Source organism: Bufo gargarizans, chromosome 9 (genome assembly GCF_014858855.1).
Source record: "Bufo gargarizans isolate SCDJY-AF-19 chromosome 9, ASM1485885v1, whole genome shotgun sequence".
Classification (NCBI taxonomy): domain Eukaryota; kingdom Metazoa; phylum Chordata; class Amphibia; order Anura; family Bufonidae; genus Bufo; species Bufo gargarizans.
The window spans coordinates 172,533,767-172,558,967 of record NC_058088.1 but is presented as its reverse complement, the minus strand read 5'-3'; the positions used below and the strand labels follow the sequence as shown (position 1 = coordinate 172,558,967).

General features: G+C 47.1%; 2 protein-coding genes across 3 annotated transcripts in view; one reads left to right on the top strand and one right to left on the bottom strand.

The window, feature by feature from the left end:
* The window catches only part of CENPI (centromere protein I), a 50,826-nt gene extending 44,253 nt beyond the window's left edge, over window positions 1-6,573 (bottom strand). The window contains exons 1-4 of the mRNA XM_044305315.1: window positions 6,360-6,573; window positions 4,668-4,820; window positions 4,449-4,586; window positions 4,193-4,311 (exon numbers count right to left, since the gene is read on the bottom strand). Of these exons, the coding sequence (XP_044161250.1) occupies window positions 4,193-4,311; window positions 4,449-4,586; window positions 4,668-4,776 (366 nt within the window). The 5' untranslated portion in view covers window positions 4,777-4,820; window positions 6,360-6,573. The remainder of the gene's footprint in view (window positions 1-4,192; window positions 4,312-4,448; window positions 4,587-4,667; window positions 4,821-6,359) is intronic.
* Window positions 6,574-6,769: 196 nt separating this feature from the next.
* NAA10 (N-alpha-acetyltransferase 10, NatA catalytic subunit) lies at window positions 6,770-15,617 on the top strand. Of its 2 annotated transcripts, none has more exons than XM_044305523.1 (8): window positions 6,770-6,859; window positions 10,118-10,216; window positions 11,073-11,131; window positions 11,814-11,859; window positions 11,973-12,088; window positions 12,781-12,825; window positions 13,647-13,731; window positions 15,198-15,617. In XM_044305523.1, exons 1-8 carry the CDS (start codon window positions 6,839-6,841, stop codon window positions 15,441-15,443), a joined length of 717 nt encoding a protein of 238 aa, XP_044161458.1. In that variant the 5' UTR covers window positions 6,770-6,838; the 3' UTR covers window positions 15,444-15,617. The 2 variants fall into 2 exon arrangements, with proteins under 2 accessions (XP_044161458.1, XP_044161456.1); XM_044305521.1 differs by having other exon boundaries at window positions 15,195-15,617.
* Window positions 15,618-25,201: the final 9,584 nt, after the last annotated feature.

Genomic DNA, 25,201 nt, shown 5'->3' with positions numbered 1-25,201 from the left:
CGATGAAGATGAATTGGCTCAATTCCACCTATTCCTGAATAATATGGATCCAGAAATCCAGTTTACTCTGACGCACTCCACCGAGCAGGTCCAATTTTTGGACACCATGGTGATGAAACAGGACAATAGGTTGGTAACAGACCTTTATATTAAGCCGACTGATTGTAACAAACTTTTAAAGTTTGAAAGCTGCCACCCGCGACCTATGGTAAGGTCTTTGCCACGAAGTCAATTTCTTCGTATCCAACGCATAGTGAAAAATCCTCCACTGAAAAATAAAAGATTAGCTGAGATGGCTGACAAGTTTCGGCATAGGGGATACCCAAGAAAATTAGTCCAAAAACATTTAGATGATTTAGATCAGAGGAGACCTGAGAAAGTGATCAACCAAGCCAGAATACCATTCATTTCCACCTATACAGAGGGCAGTGATCAGGTGGCCAAGGCCATCAGGAAGCATTGGCCTATACTATATAGTAATCTTGGTCATGTTAATGAATTTGCAGTGCCCCCTTTAATGTCCTACAGGAGAACTGAGAACTTACGAGATAAATTGGTAAAAGCAGAGGTAGCGGGTGTGAAAACCACAGTCCAGACATATATAGGCCGTAAGAAATGCGGAAGCTATCCATGTCTGAATTGTGTAAATTGTAGCTATATGCTAAAGGGAGATACGTTCACGCATCCAGTTACACACAAGGTATTTGGGATCCGACACTATCTGACCTGTGATAGTTCATTCGTCGTATACCTGTTGTCATGTCCATGTAGTCTCCTATACGTTGGGGAGACTACATGTGATGCTAAGACGAGAATGAACTATCACAGGTACTCGATCCGCCAAAAACGAAGGGACCTCCCAGTACCCAAACATTTTGTTGAGGCTGGACACAAGGAAAGGGACCTTAAGTTTAGGGTGATTGACCATATCCCCCCACTCAAAAGGGGAGGTGACAGGGAGAAAAAGTTGAAACAGCGCGAGATTATGTGGATACATAAGTTAGGTACGCTTAGGCCCGCAGGTCTTAATGCTGAGTGCAGATGGGAATTATGTGGATAGGTAATGTGCTACTTGCTCACCAGGCGTGGGGGTGACACAAGTAATCCTGCTTGATGGGGGTGATATACGACAATGCTATTGTTATAGAATGGTGTAGGAATCTACTTACACCCTTTTCCCTCTATATCTATAGATAAAGAATTGAGGAAAATAGAAGAACCTTTGTCTTACAGTTGGACCGGACCGTATATGGACTACCCCAGTGTGCAAGCATGATGGAGACCATGGATTGCTGTTCGGGAGGGGCTACCATGACAAGTTACTAACTGCACGTCAAGACTATCCGACCGGCAAATATTCCAGAGGAATTGAGAGGCAATTTCTGGCCGGGAATCAGTAAGCCAGACGGCCTCGGTTTCTATATTATAGGATTAGGCAAGGAGATGGGAAGGATCCCTCCCTTGATAGCTGCTTACTAGCCTAAGAAGGCAGCAATGTTGTTGACAATAGGGGGGAAGGCACCATTTCGGCTACATTTGCCGATTATATGGTAATGACCCCTATTGTACCCATCGTTGCTGTTCCATCCAATGTCGGTCTCTTGATTGTGCTGGGTGACATGATCTGGTCCCCCTCTTTGACAGCAGTCCATGTTGTCACCTAGGCTACTAACACGCCCCCCAGACGCCTGGTAATGCGATCCGGATGGGTGTATGCTTTTGCCCTGCCCCCTGTGGCCGCCTCGTCAGCGATGCGTTCCACTGGGCGCTGTTGCGTTCCAGGGAGCGTGCGTGATGACGCGGCCATGGGTGGAGGGTGACGCTTGACGCTCGTCGCGGCGCATGCGCCTGGCAGACGGGGAGACGCTGAAGCAGGCACACTGGGCTACGCCATGACGGTTGGTCTCACCGATTTTAATTATAAGATACAGCTGTATAATGATTTTAACGCTTTAATGTTTGTACACTTGTGATCACTTATGAGATTGTGAACACCGGATGTAACATTTTGAATATTGATGTCTGTACATCGCATTTATGATATGCGACACATATCATGTATGATCCACTTTTGACTATTGTCTGAAATACGCTGTACGATGGTTTTATGATGTGATATTAATAAGATTTGCACTTGTATAGTCATGTGACATTATAATGTTGGATGGTCATGTGACTTAATTGTCCACATAGGTTTCTCACTAATTGCACTGATTTTGTAATGAATTGTGGGTATATAGAGCCCACATTTTAGCATTGTTGTAGCTTGACAAAGGCCTCAGAGAGAAGGCCGAAACGTTGCTGGGAATAAAGTTTGGGGTCGTCACCCTATCACCCATGACTGGAAGTGCTGCCTCTTCATTTGGTGAATATACATATTGGAGGACAAGCCAGCCTCTCTGAGGAATATTGCACCCAGCGCACAACGTCTGACTGTGCTGCTGCACTATCTGTTGTATTATATATATATATATATATATATATAAATTAAAAAGTGTATTACCAAAATTATTTTAGCACATTTAGAATAGGATTTGTAAGGTTTAGGTCCACTTTAAATCAATTGCAAGTTATTCAGAAAATATGTATTTCCCACTAAACCAAGGCCCACATTTACCAATGTGAGATTTTGGTGTAAGTTGAGCCAAAAGGTGGCACAATTTGTCACAGCTTAAGTTAAGAGAATGTTTCGGCGCCTGGGGTGGGGTGGTCCAAAGTCCTGCATTAGGGTACATTCACACGACCGTGTGTAATCCTTTCCGTTTGGCGGTCCGCAAATAACGGAACCGTGTGTCCACATTTTGCGGGCAAATGACTTCCGTTTGTGTTCCGTATGTCTTTAGTTGTTTACGGTCCGCAAAAAATGGAAGGAAAAAAAAATAAAAAATTATTTATGGCTTCGGAAACTGATCCGCAAAAAAACTGGTGACATACAGAAATCATTCGCGGATCCATTGACTTGAATGGGGCTGCAGAACGATCTGTGCGGACAATAGTAGGACAAGCTTCATATTTTTGCGGACTAGAAATGCGGAAACACAGATGCGGACAACATACTGAACGTTGTCCGCACATTTTACTCACCCATAGAAATGAACGGATCCGCATCTATTCCGCAAAATGTGGAACAGATGCCGATAAAATTATACGGTCGTGTGAATGTACCCTTAAAGGGGTTGGCCCACCTCATACACTGAGGGCTTATTGCTAGGATAGCTCACCTACCTCTAGAACGGAGCCCGCAAAGTAAAGGAGAGTGGACCGCTCTGGCTCGGCTATTTTCGTCAGCCCACAGAAGTGAAAGGACTGCTGGCCGCGCTTGCGCTTCCCCTTCATGTATATGGGATTGCCAAAAATAACCAAGCGAGCTGCTCGGCTATTTTCGGCACTCCCATAGGAATAAATGTAGGGGGCGGCCGCGCATGCACAGTCTATTCTCCTTCCCTTTGCGGGCTCTGTTCTAGACAGTGAATGACACTGGTCCAGATTTACTAAAGTGTCTGTGCCTAGAATCTGCTTACCGAGTGGCAAAATTCTGGCGCAACTACAGATGTAGTAGAGTTAACACTCATGTTTTATGAGACGTGCTATCTAAACTAAATGCGTTAAGCAAACACCTTCAATTGCCTTTCAATGGCTTTTGTTTCAAGACAACACGATGAGTTAAGAAATTTGAGTTAAGAGTTTGAGTGTTAACCCTGCTACATCTGTAGGGTTTCTACAGGCCTGCTCGATAAGGGGGTGTAAGCTTTTGTGCCAAAATTACGCTACAATTCCGGTATAAAATTCTGTCTGAAAGTGAGAGAACTAACAGTTGGTATAGAGTTAACATCCCTTTACACTGCCTACGTTCGAAGGAACGCTTGTCAGCGATAATCTGCCGGAGTAAAGGCACCGCCGATTACCTGATGAATGAGCGAAACGCATGTCCATCGGGCACTTGAATCTTTCATACAGTCACCTAAATCGGCACTTGCCAGCAGCAGACTGTGCCGTCTAAACAGCCTCTGCTGCAGCCAAACAATGGCATTAGTGATCGCTTCTCCCCATACTGTGGAGGAGATCATTACATGTAAATGCAGCGCTCCCCTCCACTGACGAACAGGCGACTGCCAGAAAGGAAGCCTCCCTTCCCGACGATCGTCTGCCCAGTTGAGTAATCATAGTATGTGGAACCAAATCACTCACTGACCCGGGTGCTGGTGCTGCTTTTCCCGGTGCAGAATAGAGACACCGCAGCAATAATGGAGTCCGGATGCAGTTCTGTTGCTGGAATGAGGCACTTCAGGATCCGCGTATTCACAGGGTCCACTTATGGAAAGCAAAGAAAGCTAAAATTATTATTAATCGTACATTACACAAACCGAAGCGTATGGGGGGGGGGGGGAATAAATAAAAAAAATAATGAAAATCGATCAGTTTATGACCAAAATATAATTGTACTTTACCAAGGTTGCCACTGAGGGCGAGTCTGAGCAGAAGGTCCACGCCATCGGCCGGGATGCCACGTTTCAGGCCAATGGACTCTATGGTAATGAGGTGCTGGATAAGGAGATTGTTCCCCTTCAGGGACACCCTGGACGTGACTAAGGCGACAAAAACGGAAAGGAATTATAAACCGTTATCACGTAACAGGATAAGTGAAAGGCAGGAACACACCGACATACTCCGCTTGAAGTAATGAAGGGCCTCCTCCATCATGTGTGGGTTCTCCGCTACGGTCTCCCTTGGTTTTAAGTTTTCGGCCTTGTTTCCATCTCCTTTCATGCCGTCCATCGAGGGTACGGGGTCCAGGACGCAGGAGAGTCGGCACAAGAGACCTAAATGAGAACAGACAAGTTTTTTTATGTAAAAAATTTAAAATCCAAGAGCCAAATCCAGGGACAAACGGTGGACGCCCTTTGGCTGGTAAAAATCGGGACAGGTAGGTACAAGTGGCACAGATTCTGGGAGCTTTACGTGAACAGAACCTCAACCCCCTTAAGCCAACCATGACGTACCGGTACGTCACGGTGGTGCAGGGCATGTATGGAGCGGGCCCACTCCATATGTGGCACCTGCCCGTAATGACGGGGAGCGGCGATCACACCACCCCCAGTCATTTAAGCCCTCAGGTACCGCGAGCACCTGCGAGTGAGGGCAGAGGGATGCGGCTCCCTCTGCCTTCTGATCAGAGCTCCCCCCATGGTGAAATCGCGGGGCTCCAACCTGTTGCCATAGCAACCTGGACGCTGCTAAGGCTTTCTCCATACTGAGCTATGCACGAGGCACAGCTCAGTATGGAGAGTGTAAAAATCCTATTCACCCTAGATCTATTAGAGTAAATAGGAGAGGGGATCAAAAGATCTCAGGTTCTAGCCCTCTAAGGGGGCTAAAAAACAAATAAATAAAAAAATGAAGTCTTCAAATTTTCCATTTATAAAAACATATATACAATAAAAAAATAACAAAATTAACATATTAGGCATCGCCACATCCATAGGCCGTCAGTATCTGCTCAGCGGGCGCCTGACACCTCCCCGATCCGCTGTTTGGGGGGTGGCTCTAGAAGTCGTCACCCCTGGAGCCGGTTACTGCAGCATTTACGTCCATTGCAGTAAGCAGCCCCATCCACTATACCAGGGGGTCTGCAACCTCCAGCTGTTGTAAAAACTACACGTCCCAGCATGCACACTTGCTCAGCTGCTCCTTAAAAGGGAACGGAGCATGCTGGGAATTGTCGTTTTACAGGAGCTGGAGGTTGCTGACTCCTGCCCTACACAATGAATGTAGCAAGCTATCAGAGAACAGCCTATTGGGGGGGGGGGCAGGGTCAGACCACCACCAATCCTGGACGCCCCCTTTAAATTAATTATTTAACCCTTTAAGCCAAAACGATGCACAGTTCCAGCCTGGTGAAGGGCATAGAAGTTATGCCGGCGGGAGCCCGGGGTTCGCTGACAGCTGGGATCCACTGAGATCATGCAGATCCTGGATGTTTAACCCCCTAGATACTGTGGGCCATAGCGACTGCAGCATGTAAATGGTCAGACAGAGGTAGGGGGGCGCGACACAACAGTGTGGTATCCTGATGGGCTGCCATGGGGCCAAAGCCAGCATGACTGCAGTAGTGATGTGCCCTATACCCTGCATGACCACTGCAGCCAATCGCTGGCCTCAGCAGCAGAGGGGGCTGAGGAATAACTGGTGGGGTTAATCTGTGCCCCCAAAAACCCCCAGATAAATGAATTTCCAGACGTGTAGCATTCATACCATAATACGCCCCGCCCATTAAAACGGGCCACGCCCCTATCTAGGTCACTTATAGTACACATGACCCAAATGACGCCCCCCTATATCTATACAGACCCCACACTAACCTGTGTGCGACTCATCCGCCCCCAGACGGAAGACACGCTCCCGCCGCCGCGACTACAATTTGAATTTTAGCGCCGCGCTGCCCCGCTAGTACGTGCGTCCTGACGTCACCTCTGAACGTGAAGCGCGGTTCTCTAGCGCTCCCTTCCGGTGACTTTCAGAATCGACCAGGAGCCCTGACAACTCTCCTCTTTTTAGATACAAAGAAAATAGTGCGCGGTTCTGTAGCTCGCTTTACGACCTGACAATCAAGTGAGACAAGGACCGCCTGCTCTACATTCATTGGTCACTTCACTCGTCAATCAAAAGAACCGCCACGTCTATTGGTCCAGCTTCCAGAAAGGGCCAACCTACGTCCTCTCTATTTCTGATTGGCCGCACCCTCTTAGCAACCGGCTTGCGATTGGTTGTTCAGCAGGTCGTGTAGCGATTGCTTCTGCGCAGGCGCACGAGGAGAGCGTGTGATACCGAGACCCGCACCATGAATATCCGGAACGCACGGGTAACCGGCGGGTTAGAGGGGGGGCATTGTACGGGGCGGGGGTGTCTGAGGAGCCGGTGCTCGGGGGTAAATCACTGATATCAGCTGGGGTTGAGAATTTGCGTTATAAGGACTTCTGCCTGAATCATGTTTCCCATGATGCTCTGCGCTACCGTAGGTTGTGACTGGAAGGACATGATGGGACTTGTAGTCCTCTAGGACTCGTGTGGAGTATAGCATGGCTGACTCTCCCATCATGCACTGCTCTGGCTGTGTAATGGCCTCGTTCACACACTGCAGACGGTTGCATGAATGACAGTTCCTCATAAGAAGGCTTCAAGGGTTAAAGCAGCCCATCATAGAAGGGGATGTGACACGTGCGCGATCTGACGCGGATTCTGCGTCAGCTCCGTAGCCTGTGAATGCGGTTTCCGCAAGATTGGTCGCGTGCAGAGTTTTAAAAAGCGTGCTGCATATCGCATGCGGATCAGCCCCACCGAATGACAGCCGTTCTGATCTACGGGTATTCACGCGGCAGAAATCTGTGTGTCGTATTCCACATACCTGTTCACACGGGACAGAAAACTCCTCACGCGTGACGCGGATTTCGCCCCGCTGCGCTGAAAGGGGTGAAAAAATGGTCCAGACACAGATTTAAAGGGGGCAATTCGGGATTTGGGCGTGATGGCCTTTCCTCAGGGTAGGTCATCGATATCAGATGGGCGGAGATCCGACCCCCAGCACCCCCGCCGATCAGCTGTTTGCAGAGGCTGCGCCATTCTCGTAGCGCCATCCATTGTATAGTGGCTGTGCTTGGTACTGCAGCTCGGCCAATTCACTTGAACAGGACTGAACTGCTTCAGCGGACCTGACGTCACTGGGCGAGGAAGAGGCCGCGGCGCTCACCAGACTTAATACTAATGATCGGCCAGGATTCCAAGAGGTGGACCCCACCGATCCGATATTCAGCAAATCGTGGACTTCGATCCGAATTTCAGGGAAGATTCGATTCGCCGCGAGGCTAAGTTTCCTTGTGATTTTCCCTGAAATGGTGTAAAAATAAAAATAAAAAAACCATACTTGCCTAATCCATTTGCTCACGACGGACCGTCATACGTTTCGTGCCAGATCTTCAATTAAGATGGCGGCGGACGCTCCGTCGCGGGCAAATGGATGAGGTAAGTACGATGTTTATAAAATTTTGCGCTGTAATATTGCCATCAGATGCTGCGATCAGCAATGAAGGCGGCATCTGAGGGGTACAATCGCCGCTCCCTGTCATTGCACCCAGTATTTACAAAGAAATGCGCTTCGTGGCAAAGTCATTTTTTCACAAAGCTAATTTTTTTTTTTTTAATATTCGGCGACGCAGCCGAATCAAATTTTTTAATTCTTCGCTCATCACTATTGATGACCCGTTCTGAGGATAGACCATCGATATCGAAATCATGGACAACGCCTGTCATGAGTAAGTGGGTCTTTTAAGTAAGGGCACCTTTAAGATGCTCGTAAAGGGTTAATGGCATTCTCAGGGATTTTAATATTGATGGCCTGTCCTCAGGAGAAGTCATCACCATCAGATCGGCGGGGGTCTGACTCCTGGCTGATCAGCTGTTTGAAGAGGCAATTGAAGCTCTGGTGATCGCTGCGGCCTCTTCCTAGGCCAGTGACATCACGTCCGCCGGTCACATGACCTATATGCTGCTCCGTCCTATTCTTCAATGGGGCTGAGCTGCAATACCAAGCACAGCCACTGTACAGGTTACGGCGCTGTGCTTGGTGAGCTGATCGGCGGGGGGTGCTAGGAAAGAGACCCCAGTGATCAGATGTTGATGACCGATCCTGAGGATAGGCCGTTCATATGGAAAGCCTGGACAAGCCCTTTAATTCAAGGAGAAGCGCTGGCTGACGGGTCTCTTTGCCGCCTGCATTCACCGGGCTCTGCCGCCGTTACGAAGCAGTTTGAAAGGAGCGGTGGTAATGTAGACAGCTGAGTGGTGCACTTTTTTAAGAATGGGGCAGAATAATAATAATAAAAATAAACCCTCATTTTAAATGTGCCTCTTGGGCGTCATGCACACGACCGTTGTTTTGGTCCGCATCCGAGCCGCAGTTTTGAAGGCTCGGATATGGACCAATTCACTTCAATGGGGCTGCAAAAGGTGCGGACAGCACTCCGTTCCGTGGTCCGCCCCAAAAAATAACCTGTCCTATTCTTGTCCGTTTTGCGGACAAGAATCGGCAGTTATATCAATGGCTGTCCGTGACGTTCTGCAATTTGCGGACTGCAAAACGCACAACGGTCGTGTGCACGAGGCCTTATGCTCATGTGACTGCTGAGGGGCTGGCTGCAGCAGCTATGTAAACAGTTAACGGCACCGCTGGAGGGTTAGACGTTTAAAATTTTTTTTATTTTTTTTTGTGTGTGTGTGTATATATATTATTTTTGTTTTTATTTTATTTTTAATCTGGTTAAACCTTTTTTTAAAGAGTCACAAACTTCTCACTAAACTTTAGATATTTCAGACACATATAAAAAGTTTTGATCAGTGGGGATCTGAGCGCTGGGACCCCCACTAGGGTTGCCACCTTTTCTTCAAGCCACATCGGGACCGGAAGTTGCGTTCCACAGGCCGGACGTGGGTCCAGCTGTGGAGCGCAAGCTGTAACTGAGGAACGGGCCAAGCAGACAGGGTATCGGAGAGGACAGTAGGGTAAAAGGAAACACAAGGAGGAACAATTAGTAAAATAAAACATTTAAAGGAGGGAGGGAGTGTCTGAAGACAGCGCCGCCCTGCGCTAGCATCACAGCTGATCGTCCGCAGTGACAGCTGATCGTCCCCACTGCTGACACCTCATCAGCCACCGCTAACCGCCAGCTGTCAGGTGTGCAAGTCTGCAGTTTGAATCCTGTGCCCGGGCCTGAGAAAGACTTGTACCCGGGCACAGGATTACAAACCCGGACTGTCCGGGTCATTCCCGTACGGGTGGCAACCCTAACCCCCACCCATCAGTAATAAATAAGCTGAGCGGGCCGGCCTGCTGCCACTTTGCAAGAATTGGTATGACGGGGTGGGTGGAAGTTGCAAGTTTTGCACATATAAGCCATTCGCCAAGGCTTGTGACACCTTTACGATGATGTCCCCCTACGTGCTCTTGTTTTTAAAGGCGTTTTCTTTTCTTGTTCCTTTGCATTGCCGACTTGTGCGTTGGTTTCTGATCTCGCTGGTACTGGCTTCCCTTATAGTCTCCTGACTTTGACCTCTTGTTTCTCTGCAGCCCGAGGACCTGATGAACATGCAGCACTGCAATCTGCTGTGCTTACCAGAGAACTACCAGATGAAGTATTACTTCTACCATGGATTATCCTGGCCGCAGGTGGGTGGCGTCGGTATAGTCGGATACATTTTCCGGCAAAGCCTTTGGTTAAAGAGTAGCTGCACTTTCCAAAAACTTCTCATATTTCCTGTCAAAGGTTCTGATCGGCTGGGGTCCGGGCGCTGAGACCCTTGACGGTCAGTAAAATTTGGAGTTAGAAGCCCTCAGAAAATCTATGAGGTTGTCTCCATTTCCAGCAGCGAGGAGAGACTTCCAGCTCCTCATCTTAGCAATCAGTGAAGGTCTCAGCACTCGGGCCACCACCGATTAAAGCCTCTTTAAAGGGGGTTTCTGACACTTTAATACTAATGATTCTCCACCAGTATCAGATCGGTGGGGGTCTGACATCTGGGCCACGCTCACAGGTCCACTGCCTGGGGGTAACGTTGGGTTCTGCCCTGTCCTTCAAGCCACACATCTAACTCTCATCTCCACCTGCTGCTTTCAACTGAAGAACATCCTTCGCATTCGCTTCTTCCTCAGCCCTGAGTCAACTAAAATGCTAGTGCATGCCCTCATCATCTCCTGCCTGGACTACTGCAACATCCTCCTCTGTGGCCTCCCATCTAGCACTCTTACACCCTCCAGTCTATCCTCAACTCTGCTGCCTGCTTTATCCACCTCTCCCGGGTCCCAGAGGTTACACGTGCATCTTGCAGCTCCATTCAGCTGATGTGGGGAGGAACAGGGAGCTTAGGATCCTGTTTCTAGTAATCAGCGGTGCCCCCATCAGTTAGACGATGCTCTCGCCTACCCTGGGCATGGATAGCAAATGCCAATCGTGGAAAATCGCTTTCATTATTTGGGAGTTTTTCTTCTCATGGTAACATGTTTCCTCCTTCTTGTCCCCTCGCAGCTGTCATACATTGCAGAAGATGAGAATGGAAAAATAGTTGGTTATGTCCTGGCAAAAATGTAAGTTTTCCATAGCAATTATTCTTCATCACTTGGCAAATGTGTCATCAAGACCACCCCTTCCATCTAATATTATGGGGGTATCCCGTTTATTAATCACGGCATAAAACGGCTAACACTCTGATGCACCCAGCATCCCATACTTTACATGGACAATCCTCATGTCATTGTCTGGCTTGTAATACTTCATTTGACCTCCAGTGGCCGCCACCACTTCCACAGCTCATTATCAGGGGTCTGTAATACCAAAAAGGGGAGCTGTTTTAAAGGGGTTGTCCAACCCCAAAGCAATTTTAGTTACACTGCCAGTGCACAGGCTAAAAACAAATAAAACAAAAGGCTTTTCTCTAGTCGCCAGTGCTCCGCTTCAGCGCTGAGGGTCCAGGCCCCACTGCTTCCAGCTTCCTGTGGACCAGAAGTGTGACGTCACGTGCACCGCTGCAGCCATGCTGATTGGGGAGACGCAACGCTGAGGCCGATGACAATGAACGGGATGTCACACTTCTGGTCCACAGGGGAAGTGACCCTGGAACTGAGCATGGTGTCTAGGTAAGCGGCTAGCCTGAGCACTGTCGGGTCTTGCAGTGAGGGTTGGTCAATCCCTTTTAATTATTATTTAGTATCGGGGTGGACATTCCTAACCTGCATCCTCTGTAATATTTTACCCTTTTCTTTTGTGCAGGGAGGAGGATCCAGATGACGTTCCTCATGGCCATATCACCTCATTAGTAAGAGAACCTTCCTGTGATATATCTGCATTTCTGATGAATAGGGATTTGTGCTGTTCTTTGATCATAAGGCACAGTCATTACCCCATCCACATTTCTTTCCATTTGCCTAGGCTGTAAAGCGCTCACACAGAAGACTAGGTCTGGCTCAGAAGTTGATGGACCAGGCTTCCAGAGCAATGATTGAGAACTTCAATGCCAAATATGTGTCTTTACATGTGCGAAAAAGGTATGAGACCATTGACGCCTAATTTTTCAGATCTCAGATCAGACCCCTCATCTTTATCAGACCTCAGATCAGACCACGTCCAATCATTATCGGACCCCCAATCTTTATCAGACCTCAGAACAGACCCCCCCCCCCCCCAATCCTCATCAGCCCTCAGATCTGACATATAATAAAGAAATAAACTTGCCTCTCCTTCTCTGGATAGCATGCTCTTCCTGCACTCGCCTCTCCCTGGTCTACTCTTCCTGCACTCGCCTCTCCCTGGTCTGCTCTTCCTGCACTCGCCTCTCCCTGGTCTGCTCTTCCTGCACTCGCCTCTCCCTGGTCTGCTCTTCCTGCACTCGCCTCTCCCTGGTCTGCGCTGTACTGTGACCTGACGATGCACAGCTACGTGCACTAAGTCTTGACGCTATACACAGTCAGGATACGGTACAGCGCAGGGCCCCGAAGAAGACCAGGGGGGAGGTGAGTACAGTCAGAGCTAGCGGCTCTACAGTCACCGCTCCTCCTGCATACTAATGAGCGCTTCCTTAATGTAAACACTCATTAGTATCCGCTTCATAAGACGCACCGATGTTTCCCCCCCACTTTTGGGGGTAAAAAGTGCGTCTTTTAAAGAGAAAAATATGGTGAGTAAAAAAATAAATATCATTGTGAAAATTACCATTTTTCTCTGTGATTTCACTTTACAGTAATCGAGCGGCTCTGCATCTGTATTCCAACACGTTGAATTTCCAGTAAGTAGGCTTCTTCTCGTATATCACCCCTTCCTTGTGTTTCATGAGGCATCGGAGGTAAAAGGTTTGGAACGTAATTGCAAGAAATTCCTTATTATAGACATCCCACCAATCAGCCGATAACCGAGCTAAAACACCCACTTGTAGGCTGATGGGATTCTCGCTGGTCGTCAGCACATCTCATGTGTAGAGGGGATGTGCTGCTGAAATAATGCAAAGTGCATGGAGGACTAACCAATGGTCATTTGTCCCCGTACACTTTTCATCGGCCTTCGTATATGTTCTTTAAACTACCACCAATCGATAATTGAACATGACTCCCATGTCTGAGACCTCCACCTATCTCCAGAACGGGACCCCCAGAGTGTGCGGTCTATATTCAATTCTATGGGACTGCTGAAAATGGCCCAGCCAGCGCTCGGCTATCTCCGACAGTCCTGTAGAAGTGAATGGAGCAGTGGCCGGACGATGCACTCTCCATTCCTATGGGACTCCCATAAAAATGGTCCAGCATGCTCGCTCAGCAATTTTCAGAACTCCAATAGAAATGAATGGAGAGCACACGGTTTAGAGAGAGGTGTGGGACCCACACCTATCTGACATATCCTAGCGAAATCCCAGATGAAAGAAGCCCTTGTTTTCTGTAATGGTGGGGATTTGACCACTGGAACCCGTGCCAGTCATAAGAATGAAGGTGGCTCCCATTTCAGGGGAAATGTAATACTGCATGGCATTACAGGGTATAGGGTTGTTTTCTTGAGGTTACTCCTTTTAAAAAAAAAAAAAAAAAAATGTAATTCATCTATTGACTGTATTTGCAGAATCAGTGAAGTAGAGCCCAAGTACTATGCCGACGGTGAAGATGCCTACGCCATGAAGCGGGATCTCACTCAAATGGCCGAAGAGGTGAGTCCTCATTGTCCATCATGAACATGCCTGAAGTTCTGCAGAGCTTTTGCTCCTTGAGAAGCCATATCTTCTATCTGCTCATCGGCTCCTGTCTTTAATATTGCTGTAGATGGAGTAGCATGTGACCAGACATTTCACTGCATCCCCCATTGTAACACATCGTTATGGTGTTAGTTTCCTGGACAAGGCATGTTACAGTGGAGGCTGCAGAGTTTCGTCTCTGATCACACACTGCTACCTCTGTGGCCGTACTATGGCCGGGAGCAGTTTGCGATCGAAATTATACATCTATCATAAGAAGGGGTTGTAAATCCCTCTCATTTGAATGGTATCTGATTGGAAATGCCAGGTGTCACCAGTATCTAAAAACTATCCCACTTTAAAGGGGTATTCCCATCTCAGACAATGGGGGCGTATCGTTAGGATATATCCCCAATGACTGATAGGTGCGGGTCCCACCTTTGCGACCTACACTGAGAACGGAACAGGAAAGGTGGTGGTCGGAGGACCATGGGTTTTCCGAGGAGGGTAGTAGCCGGAGGACCTTGGGTTTTCCGGTAAAGGTGGTGGCTGGAGGACCCCGGAAAAACCAGCCAAGCGCACTCCCCATAGAAGTGAATGGGAGAGCACCACGTTTGCGCTGCCACCACTCCTATTCATTTCTAAGGGGCAGACGTAAATAGCCGAGCCGGCACTCGGCTATTTTCTGCAGCCCCATGGAAATAAATATAGGGCAGCTGCCCTCCATAACTTTCGGGGATTCATTCTCTATGTAGGAACCCGCACCTATCAGACAATGGGAATATGCCCCCATTGTCTGAGATGGGAATACTATTTTAACTGAAATATTATAGCACAGTGAGACAATTCAATTAACCTACATCAGAGAACGTGGAAGTTGCTTGCACTTAAAGGGAATCCATCACCTCCATATCCAGCTGTTTGCATAGACGTACAGCTATGGTTCACCCGATTAATATGCTGTTTTTCTTTTGTTGGTCCGAGGCTCCTTTCCCGAGTTGTGATACTTTTTCTTAATATGCAAATTAGGCCTATGGTGCAACAAGGGTGTCACCATTGCTCGTGTTGCAACCAAGCTCTGCTCCTTTCTGTGGCAAGCCCCTCTTTTGCTACTTTGATTGACATGGCCAGGTAGTGGTAAAGCAGCGCGGGGGAGGCACTGTTAGGCCACGTCAGTGATGTCACAGGCCCAGCCTCTTCTAAAAGCTGATCGTCAGGTGTCCCGGTAGTCGGACCCCCGCCGATCTGATATTGATGACTTATCCTGAGGATAGGTCATCAATATCTTTTCCTGGACAACCCCTTTAAACAGTGGCCAGTGAATTCACCAGGTAATACAGTGCAGAGAGGCTGTCCTCTGCGCTCCCTTTGGATGAGAAATATGAGGGTCTCGCACCCATAGATCTTCATTATTTCTGGTTTGTCTTTCTCTCTTACAGCAGCTCAGGAAACAGATGGAGTTGAAGGATAAAAGCCGCCCGCAGCCCCTCACTTCTATAGAGAATAAATCTGACAACCGATCTGGGCACGTAGGGGATTGCTGCCGTGATGAGAAATGCATGAGCAACGCTGGAAAGCGCGACGTCACCGAGGACAGCGGCGACAGCAAGGATGTCAGCGAAGTCAGCGAGGCCACGGAGAGCACTGACGTCAAGGACAGCTCCGAGGCTTCAGACTCTGCCTCCTAAAGGAACGTCCACGCGGCGCTCTCATTTTAGATACAATTCACATAAGCGGGAAAAAAAAACCTTACCGCGCTTATTTTATTAAGATCCTCCCCATCTCCACAGAAAAGTGAAGATTGTGTCCCAAAGGAAAACAAATTGGTAACTACCAAAGCATAGTAAAATTCCTGATCTGAAGATTTCCTAGTCACTGACTAATAAGCAAAATGTCCATTTTTGAGGGTTGACGCCATTCGTTGTACAGAGAATTTAAAGACGTCACATAAGGAATTCTTATTCCCTACCAACAGGATAAGTGTCTGATCAGTGGGGGTCTGACCGCTGGGATCCCCACTGATCATGAGAACTGGTGGTCACGCATGCACATTACTGCCCCCGCCAGTCTTCATGTACAGCGTCTGTCCATCAGTCCTATAGACTTTGAGGTGGGCGGTGGGGCACATGCTTACAATTTGAGTAGATTAGCTCATTTTATTTAGCATCAGAGCTATTTTATGTCGATCTTGCTGCCTTCAGAATTCTGCTGGTTGCCCTTGGAAACCGACATCAGTGTAGCTCCTCCCCGTTGTCAGACATGTGACCTGACCGCTTGTACGTTACTATATCACTGCTCTCTGGTAACGGGAAAAGTGTCGGAATTCTGAATTTAGCTCTGTCTGAATGGAACAGAAAATATTACCCGCCTAACCGTACAGAATTGGGGGGTCGAGCAGCTTTAGATTTGTCTGTGTGTCCGGTCCGTAGCACTGGTTCTCTAGAGGTGGCGGGGAGCAGACATTAAGGGCTCATGCACACGACCTTATGTATTTTGCGGTCTTCAAAATACAGATCCGAAAGAAAAAAAAAAAGGGATTACATCCGTGTTGATTCCATTTTTATTTGCAGATCCATTGTAACAATGCCTGTCCTTGTCCGCGAAACGGACAAGAATAGGACATGTTCTATTTATTTTTCTTTTGGTGGAACGGACATACGGACACTGAGTCATTTCCGTATTTTTTATTTTATTTCATTTTTTTCAAGCCCCATTGAAATGAATGGTTCCGTATACAGATCTGTAAAATGGAATGGAAACGGAAGATAAATACTTTCATGTGCATGAGCCCTAAGGGAGCTGGCCCGTCTCAGACTTTGATGATATATTGATAAGCTAAGCCTTCAGAGTCATATAGTTGTGGGTCCCGCCTCTGGTACCTGCTCCTATCTCTAGGACAGGACCCCCTGAAGTGAAGGAGAGTCCACTGTGCGGGTGCTCTCCATTTACTGCTACGGGAGTTCTGAAAATAGTGGAGCGAGTGTGACCAGCTACTTTCGGAAGTCCCATAGTGCTGAATGGAGAGCAGACTGCGCGTGCACTGCCACCTCTCCATTGCACTCTATGGGACTGCTGGGAATAGCCGAGCCAGCGCTCAGCTGCTGTCCAGCACACTCCTAGCAGTGAATGGAGGGTGGCTGCGCTTGCGCAGTGTGCTCCCCTTCATTGCAGGAGAGGCCCGTTCTAGGGATAAGTATGGGGGGGGTCCAGTCTGAAATGGGAATAGCCTTTTAACACAGACTTGTATTAATCAGGAGTAATGAAAAAAATGATGGACATAAGTTATTTTGCTCTGGGTTTATTTCGCTGCCCATTTGCTTGTACTTACTGCAGGTGAGACGGGTTCAGATGGTCCAAGGTTGAATCGAAAAATGTGGGCGCTAATTGTTCTGCGGCAAAAAGAAATAAAATATCCATAGAACAAGATTACAGTGCTGCTACGTGACTGACCCTCTGCTGGTCCCTAACTTATACCGTATCTGAGTGTTATTACTCGGGTAGCGCTCTCTTCCATTAGGGGTTAATGCAGCAGAATTGGGCCTGATTTCCAGGAGCTGAGCCTAGATTATTTGTGGGCAGTGTCGGCTATGCCTCCTGCAGTGACGGGATTGGGGTTGTCTGAGGTTTTGATGGACTATACTCGGGACAGGTTATCAATAGCAGATTTGTGGAGGTCTGACTCCTGGCACCTCCATCGGCTGTTTGAAAAGACCTTGGGGCTCTGGTGCTTTTAAAGTGAATGAATGGGGCTGAGCTGCAATACCGAGCACAGCCTCTACGCATTGGACGGCGCTGTGCTTGGTATGCTACGCGGAGGGCGCGGTGTCCTCCAACAGCTGGGTGGTTGAGGGTGACTCGGTTTTGGACCCCCAATGATCAGATAGTGAGAATAGGTCATAAGTATTAGGCTACTTTCACACTCGTCATGGATCTGCACAGATGGATCCGTTCAGATAATACAACCGCCTGGTCCGTTCAGAACGGATCCGTTTGTATTATCTTTAACATAGCCAAGACGGATCCGTCCTGAACACCATTGGAAGTCAATGGAGGACGGATCCGTTTTCTATTGTACCAGATTGAATCAGTGAAAACGGATCCGTCCCCATTGACTTACATTGTGTGTCAGAACGGATCCGTCCCCATTGACTTGCGTTTGGCTCAGTTTCGTCAGACAGATCCGCCTCCAGAGCAGAATGGAGGCAAACTGATGCATTCTGAGCGGATCCTTTTCCATTCAGCATGGATTAGGGGCAAAACGGATCCGTTTTGGACCGCTTCTGAGAGCCCTGAAACGGATCTCACAAACGGAAAGCCAAAACGCCAGTGTGAAAGTAGCCTAAGACATCTGGAAAACCCTTTTAACCCCTCAGGTACCATGGTCTATAGCAGGGATCAGCCACCTTTGACACTACCTCTGATCTTCAATCAACCCTCGTCCCATACACACACACACACGGTGAAATCGCAGAGATGCCCAAATCAACAATTTTATTTTCATTGTCATCTCACCCCCAAAGAAACTATAGCTCGCCCTGCAAAAAAATAAAATAAAAAATACTCTCAGGACTCTGTATATGGAAATACGGGAAACCTTAGCGCTCCCCTGACCTGCCTGCATCATCGTGACTTATGATGAAGTGAGTTCCTATGATGGCGTGTCTATTGCACTGTTCCCACAGGTGGTAGGAGTACAGTCCAATAGACCCACGATCAGATAGGAGCTGACTGTGTTATGATGCAGTCAGTTTGGGTCAGGGGAGCCTTGGTTGGTCCAGTAGATGCGGCCGACACACAGACCGTGTTTCCAGCGCAAAGTGACCTGCACGCTTTTTTATATATTTTTTTTTTGCCTGTCAGCTCTGCTACAGATTTGGATTAGTGTACAGCTCGTTTTAGGCTACTTTCACTCTAGCGTTTCTCTTTTCCGATATTGAAGTCTGTCATAGGATCTCAATACCGGAGAACAACGCTTCCGTTTTGTCCCCATTCGTTGTCAATGGGGACAAAACGTAACTGAACCGAACGGAGCGCTCCAAAATGCATTTTGTCCCGTTCTCATACCGTCACACAGCAGCATGCTGTGATTTTTCTTTCCGTCCTGGGATGCGGAGTAAGGCGGATCCGGCATGACCACAATGCAAGTCAATGGGAACGGATCCGTTTTCTCTGACACAATAGAAAACTGATCTGTCCCCAATTGACTTTCAGTGGAGTTCATGACGGATCCGTCTTGGCCATGTTAAAGATAATACAACCGGATCCGTTCAAAACGGATGCAGACGGTTCTATTATCAGTAACGGAAGCGTTTTTGCTGAACCCTGCCGGATCCAGCAAAAACGCTAGTGTGAAAGTCTCCTTGGATAGTGACAGCACCTGTATACATGACGCAGTAAGGGTGCTGATCTCGGGGGGGGGGGGGGGGGGGCTGGTAAATGTACCCTCTTCAGAAAAACAAGTGACATCAAAGTGCTCCCAAGGCTACGATCCTACTCTGTGCCACGAGTACCCCAAATCATATTAAATCTTCAAGAGTCAGAAGAGATCTGCAAAGTGGAGGAACTCGCTCATGTGGATGTACAGACCCCCGTCCAGCAGCATGGAACGGAATTCAGCCTCGTAAAAGTGTTGGCGCAAATACTGTCTAAGGCCTCATGCACACGACCGTTGTTGTGTTCCGTTCCGCAAAATGGGGTTCCGTTTCCGTGCGTCTTTCTTTATTTTTGGAGGACCACCAGACATAAAGGAATGTAAAAAAAAAAAGTCTGAGAGGTTTGCCATGCAAATGATAGGAAAAAAAACGGACGCGCGGATGACAATCTTGTGTGCTCCGCGTTTTTTTTTAGCAGTCCCATTGACTTGAATGGGTCCGCGCGAACCGTTTTCCGCGAAAATTATAGGAAAGGTAAATTTTTTTTTTTTTTTTACGGACTGGAACCAAGAATCATGGACGCGGATGGCAAATCAATGGGTCCGTCGAAAAACGGCGCAACGGACACGGAATAAAACAACGGTCGTGTGCATGAGGCCTAATGTAGAGAGGTGTGCAGTGCTGGCAGTAAGAGACTGGGGACGCCATCTTCTTGGGTTATTTTAGTGGTAGAAAAGCCATGTTTGTTTACCTTTTTTTTTGCAATTTTTATTAAAAAAAAATTCTTTTAACATGCTGAACAAAGGAGTGGGCTTAGTGAAAAAGGGGTGGGGCTTTGTTGGGAAGGGAGCTGGGTCGAAGGTGTGCTGCTTTCCCGCGACGCACCCACATCTTTTCCGGGCCAAAAACATGACGCCCGTGTGAAAGAGGCCTAAGGGCTCGTTCACACAAATGTTTTTTTGCGCTCCATATATGGTCCGTTTTTGCGTTCCGTCTACGGAACCATTCATTTCACTGGTTTTGCAAAAAAAAAATGGAATGTACTCAATATTGATTGAGGCCTGCGATATACCTGATTCCACAAAATACTGATTAAGGGGTTTGATATCCCTGTTTCCACCAAATATTGAGCATAGTTGATGACGCTGGGTAACCCTCTTGCCTAACGGCTGACCACTGGCTTGTCGGAACTGCTAGCCCGCCAACTACTGCCATATTAACTGGTGGACTCGGAGGCCTTTAGAAAATTTGTGGTCATTGCCACACCGTAATGGAAGGTCCCCAGAAGGAAATATTTCTCCCAGAAGGGCATCTCGCAGCAATATGCCACGTTCAGCGGCAAGTGAATATATCTCTGGCACACAGTGTCGGTGCCAAGATACATCTGACCACAGACATGTGGTCTAGCAAACACGGGCAGGGAAGGTACATAACTTTTACTGCTCACTGGGTGAACCTTCTGACGGCTGTCAAGCATGTAACCCGTGGCTCTCGTGTGGATTTGGTGTTACCACCACGGGTTGCATGCAGGCCTGCTTCTTCTCCTCCTACTCCATCCTCCATCTCCTCCTCGGCTGACTTCTCCTTTTCTACTGCTACCGCCTCTTCCGCTGCACCTCCCAAGCTCCTCAGAACCTATTCGACGTCCAAGGTGAGACGTTGCCATGCTGTGCTGCGGCTGTTGTGCCTGAAAGCTGACCAGTGGCTAACCCGCTCAATTTGACAGTTGGTAAAGTGGTGTGCGACAATGATGCCAATCTGCTAAGCGCGCTGAAACTGGACAAAATAACACACGTGTTGTGCATGGCACACGTCCTGAACTTAGTTGCACAGCGATTCATTGCCAAATACCCCGGGGTCCAGGACGTCTTGCAGCAGGCCAGGAAAATATTTGGACATTTTAGAAGATCTTACACGGCCATAGCTCGCCTTGCTGACGTTCAGCGGCGACTAGTGATAAGCGGCAGGGGCAATATTCGAATTCAAGATATTTAGAGAATATTCGGTAGAATATTTGTCATGTATTCGAGAATTCTAGATGATTTTCTTGATTGCGAAATCAGCAATGCAGTATACTCGTAATGCGCATGCGCGATACAGGCGTGGCCTAGTTTTGCTAGTTGTCATACTGCCTGAAGTTTCCTGAGACTGGAGAAGATGGTTGGCAGCAACGTTCGCGAATGTGAGGAAGAACTCCTGATCACTAAGTAATTTTACATTACAGCACTGTTTGAACAATAGCTTTATATGCAGATAGTGTTCCAATATATTTGCAATTGCGCAAATCGGCATTAATGACGTGCAATCGCAATACATGCAACTTCAAATTTTATTAGTTATAAGTAGATATTACTGATTAGTGCACTAAGTATTGTTGTGACATCACACCACTATGTCTGTAGCATGTATGTATGTATGGACAGCAGATAAATATCTCTCACTTGCACATCCATTTTCCTGCCACACAGTATATACCACATACACACACACAAGGGTGGCGGGACAGTCTGGTTTTCAGGCTCCTGGTCCTTCATCCGGTGTAAGGCCAGGACGGAAGGCCTCCTTTTTTTGTGGTTACATGGGTGTTGGCAGTTGGCACGGGTCAGGATGGCTTTACGTATCCCCACAACTGGGAGCAGGGCCTGGCAGCATGTCCGGACCGCACAGTGCGCTGTATGACGCAACGTCATCAGTGCTGCTGCGTGCGTGGCACGTCCGATGTTTACCTTTACTTCAGACGGGAGTGGCTGCGGAGCACGGGTGCCACTCTGATCAATGCTCACTGGCACTGCCTGCCATCTATGATTCCATGCTTGTCCAGGCCGTCTAGTGCTTTAAGAGCCAGCAGAATCGGCACTCAGCCCACTTGGCACAAGATTAGCACAGATCCCACTGTGTACCTGGCCAGCTAAGACCTGTCCTAGGTTGCTAGTATAGCTTATATGTTTATACAGCAAAACCTGCCAATAACCTTAATACAGTTCCTATGTTTGTGTGTTAAAGACAAAAGAAAAGTTATTTACAGTGACTTTATAGTAATGTAAGGTAAGCTCAATGACACAGCATAAACAACAGAAAGTATAGAGTTAAACAGTTGTTGCTGGGCAGGGGTCTTGACCAATCACAGCCAGCCTCACACACAGCCTGAGTGGGAAATTCCCCTAGCAGGAGCTGCTAGAATGATTATACCAGAGGAGATAAGCTGAACAGACATTCACTCCACTAAGAGCTGTGTTTTATGGAAGCAGAGAGGCCAAAATAGGTATTTAAAACAGTTATATAATGTTCCTGCTGTTAATATAGTGATTAGAACTGTATACTGAACCAGTTATATGTGTGTGTTTACTTACAGTTCCACCAATTGCAAACTACAAAGTTCACAATTCAAATTCCATATTGCAATCCAAATAGCATACAACCATACCAGATCATACTCAACCAATCTGCAAATAGTTACTGCTAACTGCATACTGCAAATTGCGACCAAATTCAGCAAGTGAACTATTAGTTAGCCCTCAAATATACAGTGCTGCCCATAATTATTCATACCCCCGGCAAATTTTGACTTAAAGTTACTTTTATTCAACCAGCAAGTAATTTTTGGACGGGAAATGACATAGGTGTCTCCCAAAAGATAATAAGACGATGTACAAGAGGCATTATTGCGGAAAAAAACAATTTCTCCACTTTTATTTACATTTGAGCAAAAAATACAAGATGTTCCGCACTGTGGAAAATCTCAGAGGACGTGGTCGGAAGCCAAAAGTGACACCTGTGCTGGCCTGGAGGATAGTTAGAGAGGTGAAAAAGAATCCAAGGATCACCACCAAGGCCATCCTGGTGAATCTGGGCTCTGCTGGTGGCAATGTCTCAAGGCAGACAATCCAACAGACACTGCACAATGCAGACCAAGGAGGATGCCACTTCTCCAGATAAGGTAGACAAAAGCTCGCTTGGCCTTTGCAAAAGCTCATCTGGACAAAGAAGACGACTTCTGGTCTTCTGTGTTATGGTCAGATGAAACAAAAATTTCATTGTTTGGTCACAATGATGTTTCCTTCGTTTGGCGTAAAAAAGGAGAAGCCTTCAACCCAAAGAACACCATCCTCACTGTCAAACATGGTGGTGGGAACCTAATGCTTTGGGGGTGTTTTTCAGCCAATGGACCAGGGAACCTAATCACAGTAAACGGCACCATGAAAAAAGAGCAATACATGAGGATTCTCAACGACAACATCGGGCAGTCTGCAGAAAACTTGGCCTTAGGCACCAGTGGACATTTCAGCATGACAATGACCCAAAACACACAGCAAAAGTGGTGAAGAAATGGTTAGCAGACAACAACATTAATGTTTTGGAGTGGCCCAGCCAGAGTCCAGACTTGAATCCAATTGAGAATCTGTGGAGGGAGCTAAAGATCAGGTTGATGGCAAGAAGCCCCTCCAACCTGAAAGATTTGGAGCTCATTGCTAAAGATGAATGGGCCAAAATACCTGTGGAGACCTGCAAAAAGCTGGTCTGCAATTATAGGAAGCGTTTGATTGCTGTAATAGCAAATAAAGGCTTTTCTATTGATTGTTGAGAAGGGTATGAATAATTTTGGACTGGACACTTTTTTCTCAAATGTAAATAAAAGCTGAGAAATGTTTTTTTTTTCCCACAATAATGCCTCTTGTACATCGTCTTATTATCTTTTGGGAGACACCTATGTCATTTCCGGTCAAAAAATTACTTGCTGGTTGAATAAAAGTAACTTTAAGTCAAAATTTGCCAGGGGTATGAATAATTATGGGCAGCACTGTACCTCTCAGAGAGATCATAAAGTGCTTAAATAACTTAGTGAGAGTACAGATACTCAAGAGATAAATATTTCCACCATTTTATGTTGAATATGACAAGATTGAACAGTTGAACCACCATCTTATGCATACCGCCATTTTATGAATCTTTATGCAACACGTGTTTTGTACATGGACTATTTGCTGCGGAGGCGGCAGTGTTATATGAAGAAAAGTTGAAGTTAATAAAGAAGTTATTTCAAGCATTTTGTGTGCTCTTTAAACCTACTGTTTCCATAGAACAGCGCTAGAGGAATTACAGAGTAACGCCACCATTACCTTTGGCAGAACTTTGTCTGCAATTCCTGAAGCAACGCCAGCCACCCGAGCAGTCCCTCTAGCGGTAACAGTCTGATGAAGGCCGGATTGTGGCCGAAACGTCACGTATATGATTTACCGCATTTAAGATTAAATGAAATTTGTCACATCGCATAAACTGGAGTTTATATTCTTCTTGATACAATAGGGTGGGAACCCGACTTCCAGTAGCGTACCTACAACAGGGTGCCACGAAGTTCTTTCTTCAGCAGCAGCAGGTACATGGTAACATTCGAGTATATGGCCTACACATAACTCAACAGGATCAGGACAGACAGCAGCAGGTAAATGGTAACGCTATACTAAAAGGCCTACACATAGCTGAGCCTATCAGGACAGACAAGCAGGTAAATGGTAACGCTGTAGTATAAGGCTGACACATAACTCAGCAGGATCAGGATAGACAGTAGCAGCAGGTAAAGGCGGAATATAAGGCCTACACATAACTCAGCATGATCAGGACAGGCAGCAGCAGGTACATGGTAACGGTCGAGTTTAAGGTCCACACATAGCTCGGCCTAACTCAGCAGCAACCGAAAGCAGCAGGTTATTTGCAGCAGGAATGTGTTTCCAGTAATGGGCCACCACCAGATTGGGGCAACACCAAAAATAAACTTAGACACCTCTGACAGCAGCAGGTTCTTCGTCTAAATGCAATATTTTCCTTTGACAATTTTTTTCAAAGGTATTTTAAGTTTGTAAAGCCCACAATAAATTATTACAAAATTAGCTCCACACGCTGCCTGCACCGGTCTGCTCTCAGTTTCCATATCGGGCACATCGAGTCTGGAGCAGAACACTGCGGTAATGCAGCCTGCCTCTACTCCAGTGGCCTACATTAAAATTTTTATCCAGTGTACCTCCAGCCACATAATCACAAGTTCTTTTCTGTCAGGTGAATGCTTAATTTTTGGGGCC